A 17,422-nucleotide genomic window follows, 5' to 3' on the forward strand; every position below is an offset into this window, starting at 1 on the left:
GCAGCCTGCCTGCGCTCAGGGTTTACTACACCACAGACAGGTGTGACTTCATCTGAATGAGGACTGAATGAGATTTACACAAACCAGCATCTGTAGTTTATCCTGAGCTCTGTGAGGTGTCAGCTGCCTCTCAGCCTTCTGTTCCACTCTCAGTCCATTCAGAAGTTTAAGATCTTTGGTGGCAACTTGAGAGAGTACTGTTCTGTTGGACCTCTTGTATCTGTGGTGATACATTAGGGTAGCGTCTGCATTGGAACAGCAGCTATGGAAAGAAGCATGAATTTTGACGAGATTCTTTCTCATATCGGTGGCTTTGGCAAGTTCCAGAAGATCCTGTATGTGTGGATTTGCCTCCCCCAGATCCTTCTGGCGTTCCACATGCTGATATCCGTCTTCACGGGGGCCGTCCCCCCTCATCTCTGTCGCTCCACCAACACCACCTGGCCCTTGGCCGCCAGCTCAGGCGCATCCAACTTCAACTTCAGCCTGGTGACGGGCCCAGATGGTGACCCTGACCTGTCCTGCTCTGCCCCTGGGGGGGTTCCTGGCACCCCGCTAGCCCAGTTGAATCACAGCACCGCCCTGGCCCTTAGCGATGGCCACGACACCGGGGGTTGCCGAGGGAGATGGGAATTCAGCAAGGAGACCTTCCAAAGCACCGTGGCAACCGAGGTGAGTAAGTGGTGGTGCAGTAGAACAGACATGACGGGCAGGACAAGCGCTCGTTCTCTGTCTGGGGGGCTGGGGGGCTCAAACGTGATCAATACCCTCTGTTCCACATTCTCCTCTGCAGTCTGTAATGTGGAACTCATTTTTCCCCAGAAGCATTTTCGCTACTATGTAACAGTGTAGCGGTGGTGATATCTGAGCCGGAGCTAGTCTGGGTTGCTGGAGAGTGGAGGGTTGTGAGATGGACTCCTGTGGTGCAGGCGTCCTCTCTCCCTGGCCAGTGCAGTTCACTCCCCCCTTGACACACTATTACATGTGGAGCAGGGTTGGGGGGGGGGCTATGTAACTGGAATGCACTGATTGGGTCCCGTGCTGCTTGGGACGGACCCTCACGTGCCGTGTGTCAACCCTCACACAGCGACAGTAACCATAGTGGAATGGTCCCAGCCATCAGAATCTGTTATGATTTACAAACACTAGGATCAGACCTCCACTGTGAGGCCCACTGTTGGAGGCTGTCTTTATGATTGATAATAACTCATATTTTCTGTCACATTCCACACTGATTGATGTCAGAGTCCTGAAGGACGTTTAGATGGAATCTGTTGAGAAGCGAGGTGCTCACAGGGGCAAAGGAGTATTACACCACAGTCAAAATACAGTTACAGTGTTGTACAAGTGTGAACCTTCACAGTGTAATAGTCTATGTATAGTCAATCAAGGACAAAACACTGGTAACAGGGATATAGTATAATTTGAAATCTGAAATCTTATACCTAGTACATGGTTTATAAAGAATGTAGGTGAACATACAGATGGGCTTGCCAATATGATGTAGCTTTTAACTAATTTGAACCCTCTGTCCTTGACAGTGGGATCTGGTGTGTGAAAATGCCAATCTGAACAACATTGGTTCCTCAATCTACATGTTTGGTCTTCTGGTTGGCGCTGTGCTGTTTGGTTCCTTAGCTGATAAGTAAGTATAAAACAACTATGCGTCTTCCACCATTGATACTTATGTATGTTTTATCAAATGTATAATTAGCTTGGTTCAGATACAATGAAGAGGATCCATGAAACATGTATTGTAGGTAGGTCACAAATGTAATAGAGGGTCATGATAAAACAAATATAAAGAGGGAGAAAGTCAAAACAAAAATGTAGCTCAATTAACACTTTGCAGCTTGTATTGCTATGTTCATTTGCTAGTGTATTTTATTTGTGTATCTAGGATTATTCATAGAAAGTACACAGACAAAATGTCTGCACAGACTATTTCAGTACTAGCTGTCTTATTCATTGATATTTATAGGCAGCGGCAGTGATTTTATTTGAAATGCGCTCTTGTTGGCCAGTCAAGTCAAAAGTATTTGAAGCATTTAACACTGGGTATTTTAAAGAGTGCAACTAATTTGCAGCACGTCCCACTCCCTAACAGTCCAATTCATTCTCAACACACCCGTACAGTACCGTGAGTGAGGACACCTCAAGTGAAACAAGTTCTATTCATTTGAAAAGGTATAATCGCTCTCTTTCTTGTTTCAGGTTTGGACGCAGGAACATAATCCTGGTTGGTTTGGCTATTCAGTCAACCTTTGGGGTTGGTGCTGCTTTCGCCCCAAATTTCTACATTTATGTCTTTCTGCGCTTTGTGGTTGGAACCACTATTTCTGCTGTCATCATGAACGCATTTGTTTTAGGTTCGTCTCTCTCTCGTTCCCTCTCACTGTCTCTCTCATACACACCACACACATACACACACACACATTCGTAAAGTTATTGACTTGTGATCTGAGAAAAAATGAAGATCATAAGGTGTTCGTTTTATACTCTCTATACTGTTCTGTTTGTTCCCCCCAGGCACAGAGTGGACAGGATCAAAGCACCGGATGCTAGCTGGGATCATCACCGACTACTTCTTTGGGTTTGGCTACATCACCCTGGCAGGCCTGGCCTACCTCATCAGAGACTGGCGCAAGCTCCAGCTGGCCATCTCAGCACCAGGCTTCCTCTTCATCTTCTACATCTGGTGAGTCACTGACCGCCTGCAGCACGCCTGTAGCCTGAAATACAAACGGAATATCACTCACTTTCAATATCTTCAGTGAAGTGAAAGGATAATTCAGTTTGGATTCCAGGCTAGCAAGCCAACTCACTAAAGAAGAAATGAAAGAGAATGAAGAGGAACCCTCTTTTTTCATCAATAATCAAAACCAGATGGGTCATTGAATTCCATTTGGGAATACCTAAAGTATATATAAGTTGCAAAATTGTGTGCATAGTACCAAATTATTTTATTTTTTTGTTGATATTTTAGTACTAGTATTGGCCTACATCCTACCTCATGACTAAATGTATCTTCGTGTTTATATATCTTGTTCCCATGTTCCCATGTTGTTTATGTGTGTGGGTCAGTTTAACACCTTTCCTCTAAATTCTTAGGGCCCTACCGAAGTCGGCTCGGTGGCTAATGGCCAACCAGAGGAACGAGGAGGCCATGAATCTGATCAGGAAAGCTGCTCTGATGAACGGCAAACCCCTGCAGGAGGACACAGAGATATGTCAGGTGTGGTTACGCATGCCCACGCCCACACACACACACACACACATAACTGGACTCAGGAGGACCTTGAGGATCAGGTGTGTTTTTTTTGTGTGAAGCTAATACAGTATCATTAACTTTGTCCCAAGGCTATTGCTAAAGAGAGAAAGAGCAGGCTGGTGGACGAGATTAAGCTATCATTGATCATTATGAAATTCCAACAGCCTCGATTAAAGCACTTGCAAAACAATGCTTCTATGTACAAGCAATGTTGAGAGCAATACCGCCAAAGCCTGAGCATATTAAAGCGCTTTGCATGTTATCCCTCTATGCTGTGTAGGCATGTGGGACAAGCAAATTAGATGAGTTGCATTGGTGTGCTTTTTGCATTGATGAGCTCATTCCTTTTCTGAAAAGCATCATGGTGAAATGCTCAGAGCTAATATGCTCTTTTTATTTTCCAGGGGTACAAAGACATGGTGAAGATGGAGGAGAGGGAAAAATACACAGTCATTGATCTGGTCCGTACACCAAGAATGAGGAGGAATTCTTTGATCATGTTTTACCTGTGGTGAGTTGGCAGTAGAACATTGTCAGGTCACATTTCTTCGTGGGGCAAACATGAATTGATCAAATCTACTGTATCAACTACCACTTTATTGAGGTTTCTGTTTCTGCCAAACATTCATAACATTCATGTATCAAACACACTAATTATTTGATCTACTCTTTCCGTTATGGGTTGATTCACTTGATGTGGTATGCCAATGGAGTTCTCAGAACTGTTTCTCAAGGCCTCCTCAGGTCATTATGCTTGCTGTGTAAGCCATTTGAATTGCAGTGTATCACTCACTGAGGCAACACTGGAAGACTATTATTTGAATGGGAATACTTTACATAGCTTCCCAGGCACTGAGAAGTGAGTGTTAATGTAGAAAACATTGTCAATAGATATCACTATTGTAAAATGTTGCACTATTTTCCGTATCAAATCCAGTTTACAAGAGGTATATACTGTAATATTACTCTGTTAGAAAGTCCCTTGATTTTGCCAGGGTTCGATTATCCTGTCTGTGGCTAGAGAGACATTGCTGCTTCCCAGACATCTTTCCACTCTGCATGGTAAACTTCTGTCAAACCAGTGGAAGAAGGGAGTCCTTGTTTCACTGCAGTGACAGCAGTTTTATTAATCCTTCCCTTACCTCACCAGTGTTTCCTCTACCATTCCATCTCTGTGTCTATCCAGGTTTGTCAACGTGCTGGTCTATTACGGCCTGTCCCTGAACATCTCTGACTTTGGGATGAACATCTACCTGACCCAGCTGATCTTTGGCCTGGTGGAGATGCCCGCCCGGACCATCACCCTCTTTACCCTGAACCGCTCCAGGAGGATATCCCAGCTAGCCTTCCTTGCTGTGGGAGGCCTAGCCTGCCTGCTAACCGTCTTCATTCCTGATGGTATGGAGCATTCCATAGAAAACTCTGCCGTGTGTCAATACGTCTTTAAGATGTTTATACACATCCTGACCTACACTACAGTTCAAAAGTTTGGGGTCACTTAGAAATGTCCTTGTTTTCCATGAAAACATACATTAAATGAGTTTGAATAGGAAATATAGCAAAATGCATAGAAAATGTAGTCAGTGACAAGGTTAGAAATAATGATTTTTAATTGAAATAATAATTGTGTCCTTCAAACTTTGCTTTCGTCAAAGAATCCTCCATTTGCAGCAATTACAGCTTTGCAGACCTTTGGCATTCTAGTTGTCAATTTGTTGAGGTAATCTGAAGAGATTTCACCCCATGCTTCCTGAAGCACAAGTTGGATTGGCTTGATATGCACTTCTTACGTACCATACGGTCAAGCTGCTCCCACAACAGCTCAACAGGGTTGAGATCCGTTGACTGTGCTGGCCACTCCATTATAGACAGAATACCAGCTGACTGCTTCTTCCCTAAATAGTTATTGCATAGTTTGGAGCTGTGCTTTGGGTCATTGTCCTGTTGTAGGAGGAAATTGGCTCTAATCAAGCGCCGTCCACAGGGTATGGCATGGCGTTGCAAAATGGAGTGATAGCCTTCCTTCTTCAAGATCCCTTTTACCCTGTACAAATCTCCCACTTCACCACCACCAAAGCACCCCCAGACCATCACATTGCCTCCATCATGCTTGACAGATGGCATCAAGCACTCCTCCAGCATCTTTTCATTTGGTCTGCATCTCACAAATGTTCTTCTTTGTGATCCTAACACCTCAAACTTCGATTCGTCTGTCCATAACACCTTTTTCCAATCTTCCTCTGTCCTGTGTCTGTGTTCTTTTGCCCATCTTAATATTTTATTTTTATTGGCCAGTCTGAGATATGGCTTTTTCTTTGCAACTCTGCCTAGAAGATCAGCATCCCGAAGTCGCCTCTTCGCTGTTGACGTTGAGACTGGTGTTTTACAGGTACTATTTAATGAAGCTGCCAGTTGAGGACCTGTGAGGCATCTGTTTCCCAAACTAGACACTCTAATGTATTTGTCCTCTTGCTCAGTTGTGCACCAGGGCCTCCCACTCCTCTTTCTATTCTGGTTAGATCCAGTTTGCGCTGTTCTGTGAAGGGAGTAGTACACAGCGTTGTACCAGATCTTCAGTTTCTTGGCAATTTCTCGCATGGAATAGCCTTCATTTCTCAGAACAAGAATAGACTGGCGAGTTTCAGAAGAAACGTGCCATTGGAACACAGGACTGATGGTTGCTGATAATGGGCCTCTGTATGCCTATGTAGATATTCAATAAAAAATCAGCCGTTTCCAGCTACAATAGCCATTTACAACATGAACAATGTCTACACTGTATTTCTGATCAATTTGATGTTATTTTAATGGACAAAAAAATTGCCCCAAACAATCGGAAAGGGGATTCATCAGAGAAAATGACTTTACCCCAGTCCTCAGCAGTCCAATCCCTGTACCTTTTGCAGAATATCAGTCTGTCCCTGATATTCTCCTGGAGAGAAGTGGCTTCCTAGCTGCCATTCTTGACACCAGGCCATCCTCCAAAAGTCTTCGCCTCACTGTGCATGCAGATGCACTCACACCTGCCTGCTGCCATTCCTGAGCAAGCTCTGCACTGGTGGTGCCCCGATCCTGCAGCTGAATCAACTTTAGGAGACAGTCCTGGCACTTGCTGGACTTTCTTGGGCGCCCTGAAGCCTTCTTCACAACAATTGAACCTCTCTCCTTGAAGTTCTTGATGATCCGATAAATGGTTGATTTAGGTGCAATCTTACTAGCAGCAATATCCTTGCCTGTGAAGCCCTTTTTGTGCAAAGCAATGATGACGGCATGTGTTTCCTTGCAGGTAACCATGGTTAATAGAGGAAGAACAATGATTTCAAGCACCACCCTCCTTTTAAAGCTTCCAGTCTGTTATTCTAACTCAATCAGCATGACAGAGTGATCTCCAGCCTTGTCCTCGTCAACACTCTCACCTGTGTTAACGAGAGAATCACTGACATGATGTCAGTTTGTCATGTTTGTGGCAGGGCTGAAATGCAGTGGAAATGTTTTTTGGGGATTAAGTTCATTTTCATGGCAAAGAGGGAATTTGCAATTGTAACCCTCTCACCAGGCTCGAATTTGACTCTCACAATATTACCTTATTTAGAATATCTGAACAGCATGGGATATTAGGTGAGAAGGACATCTCCAATAAGAATCCCTATTGTAAACTTGCTAGGGTGTCACGCCCGTCTATGAAATAGGACCAAAGCGCAGCGTTGGGAGTGAACATGATGATTTTAATTAAATGCTCACAACAACAAAACAATAAACAACGAAAGCGTGACGTCTAGTGTACAACACACGCACACACACGAACAAAATCCCACAACCCGAAAGGAAAACAGATAGATTAAATATGGCTCCCAATCAGAGACAAACAGCCGACAGCTGACACTCGTTTGCCTCTGATTGGGAGTCACACCGGCAAACATAGAAAATAAACCACCTAGAACACCCACCAGAGAAACCGAAAACATAGAATGAACACACCCTGGTTCAACATAATGAGTCCCCGAACCAGGGTGTGACAGTACCCCCTAAAGGCGCGGACTGTGACCGCGCCTAAATACGAAGCAAAACAGGGGAGGGCTGGGTGGGCATTCTTCCTCGGCGGCGCTCGGCTCCGGGCTTGATCCCCCACTTCCTCTCCAACCCCCCAAAGTACTCCTGGTCCTGTCTAGCCCCGCTGTCCGGAGCCGGACTGACGACACGCGCCCCCTGGCTTGGTGCGTGGAGCAGGAATGGACCGGAATGGGCTGGCGACGCACACCACTGACTTGGTGCGGAGAGCAGGGACGAGCCGGACAGGGCTGACCAGACGCACCACAGACTTGGTGCGGGGAAGCTTGGATGGGCCGGACTGGGCTGGCGACGCCGCACCGTATCCCTGGTGCGAGTGGCCGGAACAGGCCGAAGTCGGGCTGGCGACGCGCACCGTATCCTTGGTGCGAGTGGCCGAACAGGCCGGGTCGGGCTGGCGACGCGCACCGTATCCTTGGTGCGAGTGGCCGGAACAGGCCGACCGGCTGGCGACGCGCACCACCGGCACGATGCGAGAACAGGAACAGGCCGGCCCGTACTGGAGACACACACCACTGGCCCTACGCAGAGATCAGGAACGGGCCGGACCGGACTGGACACACACCCCAGTACCTCTCGCCGTGCCTCCACAATCCCTCTCCTCTGTGACCAGTGGCCCCCTTAACCTGGCGGCCTCCTCTTCACACCCGCTGGACCGCTCCATCGCGGCCTCCTGCTGCCCCCGCCGTGAGCCCCCTAAAAATTTTCTGGGGTCTTCCCAGGCCTCCAACATTCTCTCTCCCATCTCTCGCTCCTCTGTCTCCAACCCTCTTCACTCAGCTCCTCCATGGGCTTGACCCAATCGAAGCTGCCACGGAGACTTATTCGCGATGGCTCTTCGACACGCTGCTTGGTCCTGGTCTTGGTGGGATTTTCTGTCCGCCCGTCTATGAAATAGGACCAAAGCGCAGCGTTGGGAGTGAACATGATGATTTTAATTAAATGCTCACAACAACAAAACAATAAACAACGAAAGCGTGACGTCTAGTGTACAACACACGCACACACACGAACAAAATCCCACAACCAAAGGACAGATAGATTAAATATGGCTCCCAATCAGAACAAACAGTCGACAGTTGAACACTCGTTTGCCTCTGGATTGGGAGTCACACCGCAAACATAGAAAATATAACCACCTAGAACACCCACCAGAGAAACCGAAAACATAGAATGAACACACCCTGGTTCAACATAATGAGTCCCCGAACCAGGGTGTGACATAGGGTGAATGACAAATAGGGTATTAACTTCAGATAGAATGATTATAGACTTGGTTATTATTATAAGGATATGCTTTCCCATGCATTAAATGAAACTGAAACAGTAAATGACTCCACCAATACAACAGAAATAAGGTTCAAGATCTATATTAATCAAATGTTCAATGTATCACATCAAAATAAATAAAAATAATAAACCCCAATGATTTTTCCACAACCCATGTCCAAATTATTTGCAAGCTTGCTTAAACCCTGGGCGCGTTGGAGCTCATAAAAAAAAAATGACGACATACATAAAGTCCCGAAGTCCACCCCACATTTGTAGTTACTCACTACTTGTAGATAATGCCTCAGCAAAATATAGTAGTTCCGTGCAGGTGTCCTCACAAGATCCACAGCGAACACAGCTATCAATGCAGCCAGTACTCGGTAGCAGCAACAGACATCCGTTGGAAACCCGAACTCGTTGATCGTCACAAGCAATTCTCTCCAAGTCTTGCACGATGCTAGGCTAACCTCTAGGATGTCGAATGTCTCCACAATGCGACGGCAGCTTCAGTCTCCACTAGGTCTTTCTTAACGAAATAATAAACACTCTCTTATAGAAATAAAATCAGGATTTCCCTTCAAAAAAACTCTGTAGGTATGGTTTTGTTCTCTCTTTATCGTTTCCTTTGGTAGTTTTTCCTTCACCAACCCCACTAACGTCTCTCCTCTCCCTTCTTTCAACCTTTTCCCTCTCTTTTCTTTCCCCGCAACCAGTCCACTCTCCCATTGGCCACAACTTAACAAGTTACCTCATTGGTCAAAACTTTAACGAGATAAAAGTAAACCAACCTATTCACTTGTACATTTTTTAAAAACATTGCTTCAAAATAAATGCATTAATGACATTCCAAATCAGGAGCTATTCGATCACCTTTTAAATCTAATACCAATGAATTATAACAAATAAACTCTATACTTGGTTTTAGCAAGGTATTACACAATTAATTGCAATTCATCTGATCACTCTTCATAACATTCTGGAGTATATGCAAATTGCCATCATAAAAACTGAGGTAGCAGACTTTGTGAAAATTAATATTTGTGTCATTCTCAAAACGTTTGACCACGACTGTACATGACGAGTTACAGTATCCTCCTGGCCCTGAAAAGACTTCAGTTAACTTTAATTAAGTTGTTTACCAGTGTAAATAAACCATGGCAGTCCTTGAATGATGTCATAGTTGTGTAGTTTTATAGCCCTGTTTATAAGGACTTAGCTAGTAGTCAATGGAAAGTCTTTGTGGCTTGGAACTTGGCTTTTGGTTGAAACTTAAAAACGTTTGCAAGCCACATTTATTATAACCAGAGTTTGTCAGAGACGTAACCTCCTGGATGTAGAGTTGTTATTAACTCCCACCGGTGCCCTCATGGAAGTCATGTCAGCCTTATATTCGAAGCCACTACCTTAGGTGGTTATGGTCTCCAGTAGGAACTACAGTAACTTAGGTGGTTACGGTCTCCAGTAGGAACTACAGTAACTTAGGTGGTTATGGTCTCCAGTAGGAACTACAGTAACTTAGGTGGTTACGGTCTCCAGTAGGAACTACAGTAACTTAGGTGGTTATGGTCTCCAGTAGGAACTACAGTAACTTAGGTGGTTACGGTCTCCAGTAGGAATGCTGGAGAGTGATTCGCATGGATGTAACCTAGAGTTACAGATGCTATACACACACAGCCCAGCTATTTATCAGTTTAATCTCTAACCCCATCACTTCTCCCCCCACATATACACAGATCTCTCCATTATTAGAACTGTCCTGGCTATGGTGGGGAAGTTTGGGATCACCGCCTCCTTGTCCATCGTCTACGTCTACTCAGCAGAGATCTTCCCGACTGTCATAAGGTGAGCATCTGACTCAAATGGCACCCTATTCCCTATATATTTTACATTTTAGTCATTTAGCAGACGCTCTTATCCAGAGCGACTTACAGTTAGTGAGTGCATACATTTTCATACTGGCCCCCCGTGGGAAACGAACCCACAACCCTGGTGACTAATGTGGACTGCTGATGTCTGGGCAGGTTTCCATCAGGATCATTCAGGGATAGAGCATTAGATCACAACATGAGTCTAACCATCCTTGGAGTTAATCCTCTCCCTGACTCTGTCAATATCTCTGTGACCTTAATTTTGTTGTTGATGGTTGAGACGAGGTACAGTGGCTTGCAAAAGTATTCACCCCCCTTGGCATTTTTCCTATTTTGTTGCCTTACAACTTGGAATTAAAATAGATTTTTGGGGAGGTTGTATCATTTGATTTACACAACATGCCTACCACTTTGTAGATGCAAAATATTTTTTATTGTGGAACAAACAACAAGTAAGACAAAAAAACAGAAAACTTGAGCGTGCATAACTATTCACCCACTATTCATTTTTTTCTTTAAGCAATGGCTTTTTTCTGGCCACTCTTCCGTAAGGCTCAGCTCTGTGGAGTGTACGGCTTAACGTGGTCCTATGGACAGATACTCCAATCTCCGCTGTGGAGCTTTGCAACTCCTTCCGGGTTATCTTTGGTCTCTTGTTGCCTCTCTAATTAATGCCCTCCTTGCCTGGTCCGTGAGTTTTGGTGGGCGGCCCTCTTTTGGCAGGTTTGTTGTGGTGCCATATTCTTTCCATTTTTTAATAATGGATTTAATGGTGCTCCGTGGGATGTTCAAAGTTTTAGATATTTTTTTATAACCCAACCCTGATCTGTACTTCTCTACAACTTTGTTCCTGACCTGTTTGGAGAGCTCCTTGGTCTTCATTGTGCCGCTTGCTTGGTGGTGCCCCTTGCTTAGTGATGTTGCAGACTCTGGGGCCTTTCAGAACAGGTGGATATATACTGAGATCATGTGACAGAGCATGTGACACTTAGATTGCATACAGGTGGACTTTATTTAACTAATTATGTGACTTCTGAAGGTAATTGGTTGCACCAGATCTTATTTAGGGGCTTCATAGCAAAGGGGGTGAATAGATATGCACGCACCACTTTTCCGTTATTTAGTTTATATAATTTTTTCAAACAAGTTATTTTTTCAATTTCACTTCACCAATTTGGACTATTTTGTGTATGTCCATTACATGAAATCCAAATAAAAGTCAATTTAAATTACAGGTTGTAATGCAACAAAATAGGAAAAACTTCAAGGGGGATGAATACTTTTGCAAGGCACTGTACGTCATAAGCAAGATAACTGAAGGTTACTTACGTAACCCAGTCCTATGAGAATATGGGTTAGATGTCTCACTATGGATATGTCTGGGCGTGTCCACAAACTTGATGTAACCAATCACACAACATCTGTTGGAGATAGACAGGTCGATTGGCGAATGAGGTGACCCCCTCTTCTCCATAAAGGGAGCCACTCGTCCATCAAACTGGTCATTCTCGAGCATGCCTCTCTTCCTTGCGCTCTTGAGACATCTCACTTATATTCTCATAGAACCGGGGTTACGTAAGTAACCTTGAGTTTTATTTCAAAAACTTGTTTTGATGTCTCACTATGTGATATGGCCAACTCCCATTATGCAGACATGCTCTCCAAAGCCAGGGTAGTTCCAACAGCATCACCCCTCAGAGGCTCCGACACTGAGGACAGTTGGCACCATTGAAGGTGCAGTGACGTCCAGTCGGTAGATGTGCAAGTAGATGCGCAACGCGCAAACTGGACATAAACGTCCCATCTTTCCTAGAGTTGAAGGGAGGAAGGTGGAAAGCCATAAGCTGTAAGATGAGACAATAGTAATTGCCGCTGACCTTAGGCATAAAGGCGGGGTTGGGTAACAACATTACTTTGGAAAACCCTGGGACAACTATAGGTATGAATGGTGGACTGCAGTGCGTGCAGCACTCTCACTCGCTATGCGGATGAGAGGGTAATCAGCAAAGTCGTCTTGAAAGAGAGATATTTAAACTCCATGCTTTCCAGAGGCAAAAGTTTGCTGAGAAATCGCCTCAAGCACAATAGACAGGTCCAAACAGAGGGCTAAAAGGCTTGGGGATTAGGCGTAAGCGACGCACTTCCTTCATGAAATGTCACACCAGAGAGTGTTACACAACTGTTGTTGTTGAAGCCTATATGACAGGCCGAGAAAGCAGCTAGAGGGACCTAAACAGTGAACTGTTTTTGGTCACACCACTTCTCGCAAACGTGCCATTGTTTCATACAGTGAGTGTGTAGAAGGGGCTCCTGGGTAGTCTAGAAGACTCCGAAGGCAAGTCGCATTCAGATTCTCTTCCTCACAGGCCATGCCCAGAAGGCCATGGTTTCTGAGTGAGGGTGGAAAATCAGTCTGTACGTCTGGGTCAAAATACCCCTGCGTAACAGGACTCATCGTGAAGCATCTGTGTTAGTCCTTTCTTAGCATAGTTAGCTAGCCTTGCAGCTAGCTAGCCAAGTTAGCTAAAGCCTTGCAGCGATGGCTAACCAAATCTCGATAGCTAGCCTTGTGGCGCCAGCTAAACAAAGACTGACGAGTAGAAAATGAATTTGGTTGGTACTCAACACTATCGACAGGAACTGAAGTACTACGTTCGGCAGTGTTAACCTCACTGTTCGCCTGAAAACAGTTCAGTAGGAAAACAGAAATCCAGTCGCACTGAGTAGAGCTTTAGTGAACACAGTCACTTCCGCAAGGAAGAGAGGCAAGAATGACCAGTTTGGCAGGCGAGTGGCTCCCTTTATGGAGGAGCGGGGCTCACCTTATTCGCCATTCGACCTGTCTGTGTCGAACAGACGATGTGTGATTGGTTACTTCGAGCTTGTGGACACGCCCAGGTGTATCCATAGTGAGACATCGAAACAAGTATTTGAAATAGCTTAATTTACCACCTGAGCTGCAAAAATTACTGATACCTTAAGCTAAGATTCGTAATACTTATTGATTGCATTTTATATCGATAGTAAATGTTGCTTGTGTTCTTTTTTTTATGTGGACAGACATCTTTTACCAACCAATGCCAATAATGTCTTTCCTCATTGCAATAGTCAACACTGACTCAATAGGTGTATAAAGGTCTGTTAATTCCTAACCCTAACTTTTGAACTTATGATAAGGGCTGAAACAACTGTTGCATGAAGTCACAAGATTATTCTGAATGGCTGCTCAGTTAAATGACCTGTCCTGATTTGTCATAGACTCTTGCTGAAAAACTTTAACGAGCAAGCCTTCATGACCTGGTCTCTGTAAATTGGTATAATATCAGCTTGATCCCCTCTGTCAAAGATGCTTGGACCTTCTTTTTTTTATATTTTCAGTGGTATTGTTAACAAGCACACCCTCATAAAGAAAATGAGAATTAAAAACAGGTTCAGCCCCTGGTTCGACCGTTATCTGGCAGAGTTACTCCACCTCAAGAACACCATTTGGCGAAAGGCTCGGCACACAAATATTCAGGCTGACTGACTGACGTTCAAGCAAATGAGAAATAAGTGCACTCAGGCTATCCGGAAAGCCAAAGTTAGTTACTTTAATGAGCAGTTCTTTCTCTGTGGGTCTAACCTCAAGAACTTCTGGAAAACGTTTGTACCATGTTTGTGCTGTTACCATGTTGTGTTGCTGCCGTGTTGTTGTGATGTTGTGTTGCTACCATGCTCTGTTGTCATGTGTTGCTGCCATGTTGTATTGTTGTCTTCGGTCTCTCTTTATGTAGTGTTGTGTTGTCTCTCTTGTCATGATGTGTGTTTTGTCCTACATTTAAATTTTTTATCCCAGCCACCGTCCCCGCAAGAGGCCTTTTGGCTCTTGGTAGGCCGTCATTGTAAATAAGAATTTGTTCTTAATTGACTTGCCTAGTTAAATAAAGGTAAAAATATATATATATATTTTCATAACATTCAAATCAGATTCCTATGTTTTCCATGATTTACCTAGTGTACATTTCTCTGACCCAAACAACCACAGTAAGAAGGGAGGCAGCAGACTAGCTGAGCAGCTGTTGTTAATTGTTTGGAGATGTGGCGGAACAGGTCTTGATGCACATTCTTAATTACAGTACTGCGACAATGTGAAGTTATTTTGGCTGAACACGTCTCCTCTGTGCTCCACAGGCAGAGTGGGATTGGTATGGGCTCCATGTGTGCCCGGGCAGGGGGAGTCCTGGCTCCCATCATTTACCTGCTGAGGGGTGTCAGTAAGAATGCTCCCATGGTTCTGTTTGGCCTGTGTACTCTGCTAGGGGCAGCCCTCACCCTGCTGCTGCCTGAGACAGCCCACCAGCCCCTGGCTGACACCATTGAGGATGTAGAGGGATCCAGCATCAGGTCTGAATCCCATCTCTATCCATTGAAGGGGAAGAGAGGGAGAATATTCTATTACATAGTATTTAATACTTTAAATTCCTTGGTATTTATTTGTCAATGTTATGCTCTGGAGATACAGCCTTGAAACCAGGAGTGAACATCTTAGCTTGGGTTAACACGCATTTCAGATTGTACTATAAACTGTTATTACGGTGCTGAACTGGGGTTACCTGTAGGTTCATGTAATGTTAATAGTAATCCAAGGATATCCGCTTGTCTCGTCTAGTGAGGACTCAGAGGAAGGGAACATGAAGCCAGCCCTCTATGAAGAATGTCCAACAAGAAACCCAGACATCATAAACTGAAGAACTAGGAGTGGGACAAGGCACCAGTCCGCACTGATACTTTGAGACCTGTGGTACTGTCATCTGGAGTACTTCTAAGGGAAAATATCATTCCTCCAAGGAACTCAACTGTGCATTGTAAGATATCTGCTAAGAGTGTTTGAACACTTGTAAAGCTATTTCCTATTTCGTACATAAGACATTGATGTCACTGAACTGACATTTTATACAGTTTTGTTTTATATACATTTTTTAATTTGTTTTGAAAATATGTACTATATATTGATGTTTTACTGTGACTATCAGTTCACATTTTGATTGATAATAAAGTACAGTAGTAAATGTTCATTTATGCACCAAATATCCATTTATCAGATTCTGTAAATACTGTCATGGACACACGAATGCCTTACTGTTCATCATGCATTGTGATTTCGTATAAAGTGCCCACACTGTGAACGAGCATAGATAACAAATTATGCAAACTATCACACATATGCAAGATGAATTGCTAACTCTTTTTTTCTATTTGATAATATAATTTTTTTTACTTGGTGGATTCTGTATTTGACATTCCTAACTCTCAATTTTAGAAGTGAATGTGTTTGAAGTTGATGTTGATCTGTGATCATAATGAGTCTTTTAAAAGTGTGCACTCTCCAGCACAGCAGGCTATAGGACAACTGCTCCACAGAATGTTTGTTAGAAAATCATGTTGAAATACTAGCCATCTGCTGGCAGCCTCCTACCAGCCAAGGTGTGAAAACAGCCATGGAATCTCAAGCGCCCATGTAACGGAGTTAAGAACGTACCATAAACTCACCCCACAGCAAGCTTGAAATGTTGCGGATGGAACTATCGAATAAGATATTTTTCGGTGGAACGTTGTCTCGGAGGATGGTGACGTGTGTTGCGAAGCAGAGGATCACTGGTTCGACTCGCGGCAGTCGGACACTGGAGGAAGCTAAGCTGTTAGCAGCACACAGACGCCCCAGTACACCCAGTGTCAGCTCCAAGATTACCCAGTTACAGGTCTCTATAGGGTCAGCAGATGAGCTGTGGTGTCTGTAACAAGCACTTATACAAGACAAGGATGCCCTTATACAAGACAAAGATGCCCTTATACAAGACAAAGATGCCCTTATACAAGACAAATATGCCCTTATACAAGACAAAGATCCCCTTATACAAGACAAGGATGCCCTTATACAAGACAATGATGCCCTTATACAAGACAAGGATGGATGGATTGAATGATAAACAGTTATGACAGCGTTACTCCAAGTTAGGAAGCCCACTCTTCATTTACATTACATTATTAACATTTCAGCTGAAGGCTTTCATTCTGAGCGCTTACAGTTAGTGTATAAAGTACACTGAACCGCAGCAATAACACCAGAGAGACAGATCCAAGTTTGAGAACTTTCACATCAAGTGGAGAAGAATAGAAGACTAAAGTTATGACATGCTCTCTCTGTGGTACTTTGGGTGGATCTTATTATTGTTATTACAGTGGATGATTTGACATGCATCAATTGTTCAGTTGTCATTGTAAGGCTTAGGAGAGCAAAGCCACAAATGTTTTGGATGAAACACAGGGTTTGCCTTACAGTCATGTAACCAACCGACTGTAATAGGCCTATATGTTTAGTAACATTGGTCAACAGGAGCCCGTATGTGTTGTGTTAGTGATCACTGCCACTCTCTGGAGGAAAGTGGTACTTGCTTCTTGTCTGACATCAGCTGCTTTATGTAAGTACTGTAATGGGGCACAAGCATGATTACCACAGAGATTGTGTTACAACATGTGCATTTCCTGATTCTGTAGAATCAGAACTTTTATACATTACCCATAATACACTTGTACATATGTATTACAAATTTACAAAACCAAAGTATAACTGGGAAGTTATCCATGATGTGATAATAAAAAAATAATACATTGCATTTGTATAATATACAGTGGGGGAAAAAAGTATTTAGTCAGCCACCAATTGTGCAAGTTCTCCCACTTAAAAAGATGAGAGAGGCCTGTAATTTACATCATAGGTACACGTCAACTATGACAGACAAATGAGGAGAAAAAATCCAGAAAATCACATTTTAGGATTTTTAATGAATTTATTTGCAAATTATGGTGGAAAATAAGTATTTGGTCAATAACAAAAGGTTCTCAATACTTTGTTATATACCCTTTGTTGGCAATGACACAGGTCAAACGTTTTCTGTAAGTCTTC

General features: G+C 43.8%; 1 protein-coding gene across 1 annotated transcript; it reads left to right on the forward strand.

Annotated features, from left to right (window-relative positions):
* LOC121552843 (solute carrier family 22 member 6-A-like) lies at positions 1–17,130 on the forward strand. The gene is made up of 10 exons (XM_041865910.2): positions 1–672; positions 1,542–1,645; positions 2,215–2,369; positions 2,530–2,698; positions 3,112–3,235; positions 3,676–3,782; positions 4,458–4,669; positions 10,345–10,453; positions 14,650–14,862; positions 15,128–17,130. The coding sequence occupies exons 1-10, from the start codon at positions 265–267 to the stop codon at positions 15,204–15,206; spliced, it is 1,680 nt and encodes a 559-aa protein (XP_041721844.1). The 5' UTR covers positions 1–264; the 3' UTR covers positions 15,207–17,130.
* The last annotated feature ends 292 nt before the right edge of the window (positions 17,131–17,422 follow it).

The sequence above is a fragment of the Coregonus clupeaformis genome, chromosome 36 (assembly GCF_020615455.1).
Source record: "Coregonus clupeaformis isolate EN_2021a chromosome 36, ASM2061545v1, whole genome shotgun sequence".
Classification (NCBI taxonomy): domain Eukaryota; kingdom Metazoa; phylum Chordata; class Actinopteri; order Salmoniformes; family Salmonidae; genus Coregonus; species Coregonus clupeaformis.

Excerpts from the sequence above, each read along its gene's own strand:
- LOC121552843 (XM_041865910.2), top strand. The coding sequence starts at position 265 with ATGGAAAGAAGCATGAATTTTGACGAGATTCTTTCTCATATCGGTGGC. Across the intron at positions 673-1,541 it reads AAAGCACCGTGGCAACCGAG|TGGGATCTGGTGTGTGAAAA; the intron begins GTGAGTAAGTGG and ends TGTCCTTGACAG. Across the intron at positions 10,454-14,649 it reads ATCTTCCCGACTGTCATAAG|GCAGAGTGGGATTGGTATGG; the intron begins GTGAGCATCTGA and ends TGTGCTCCACAG.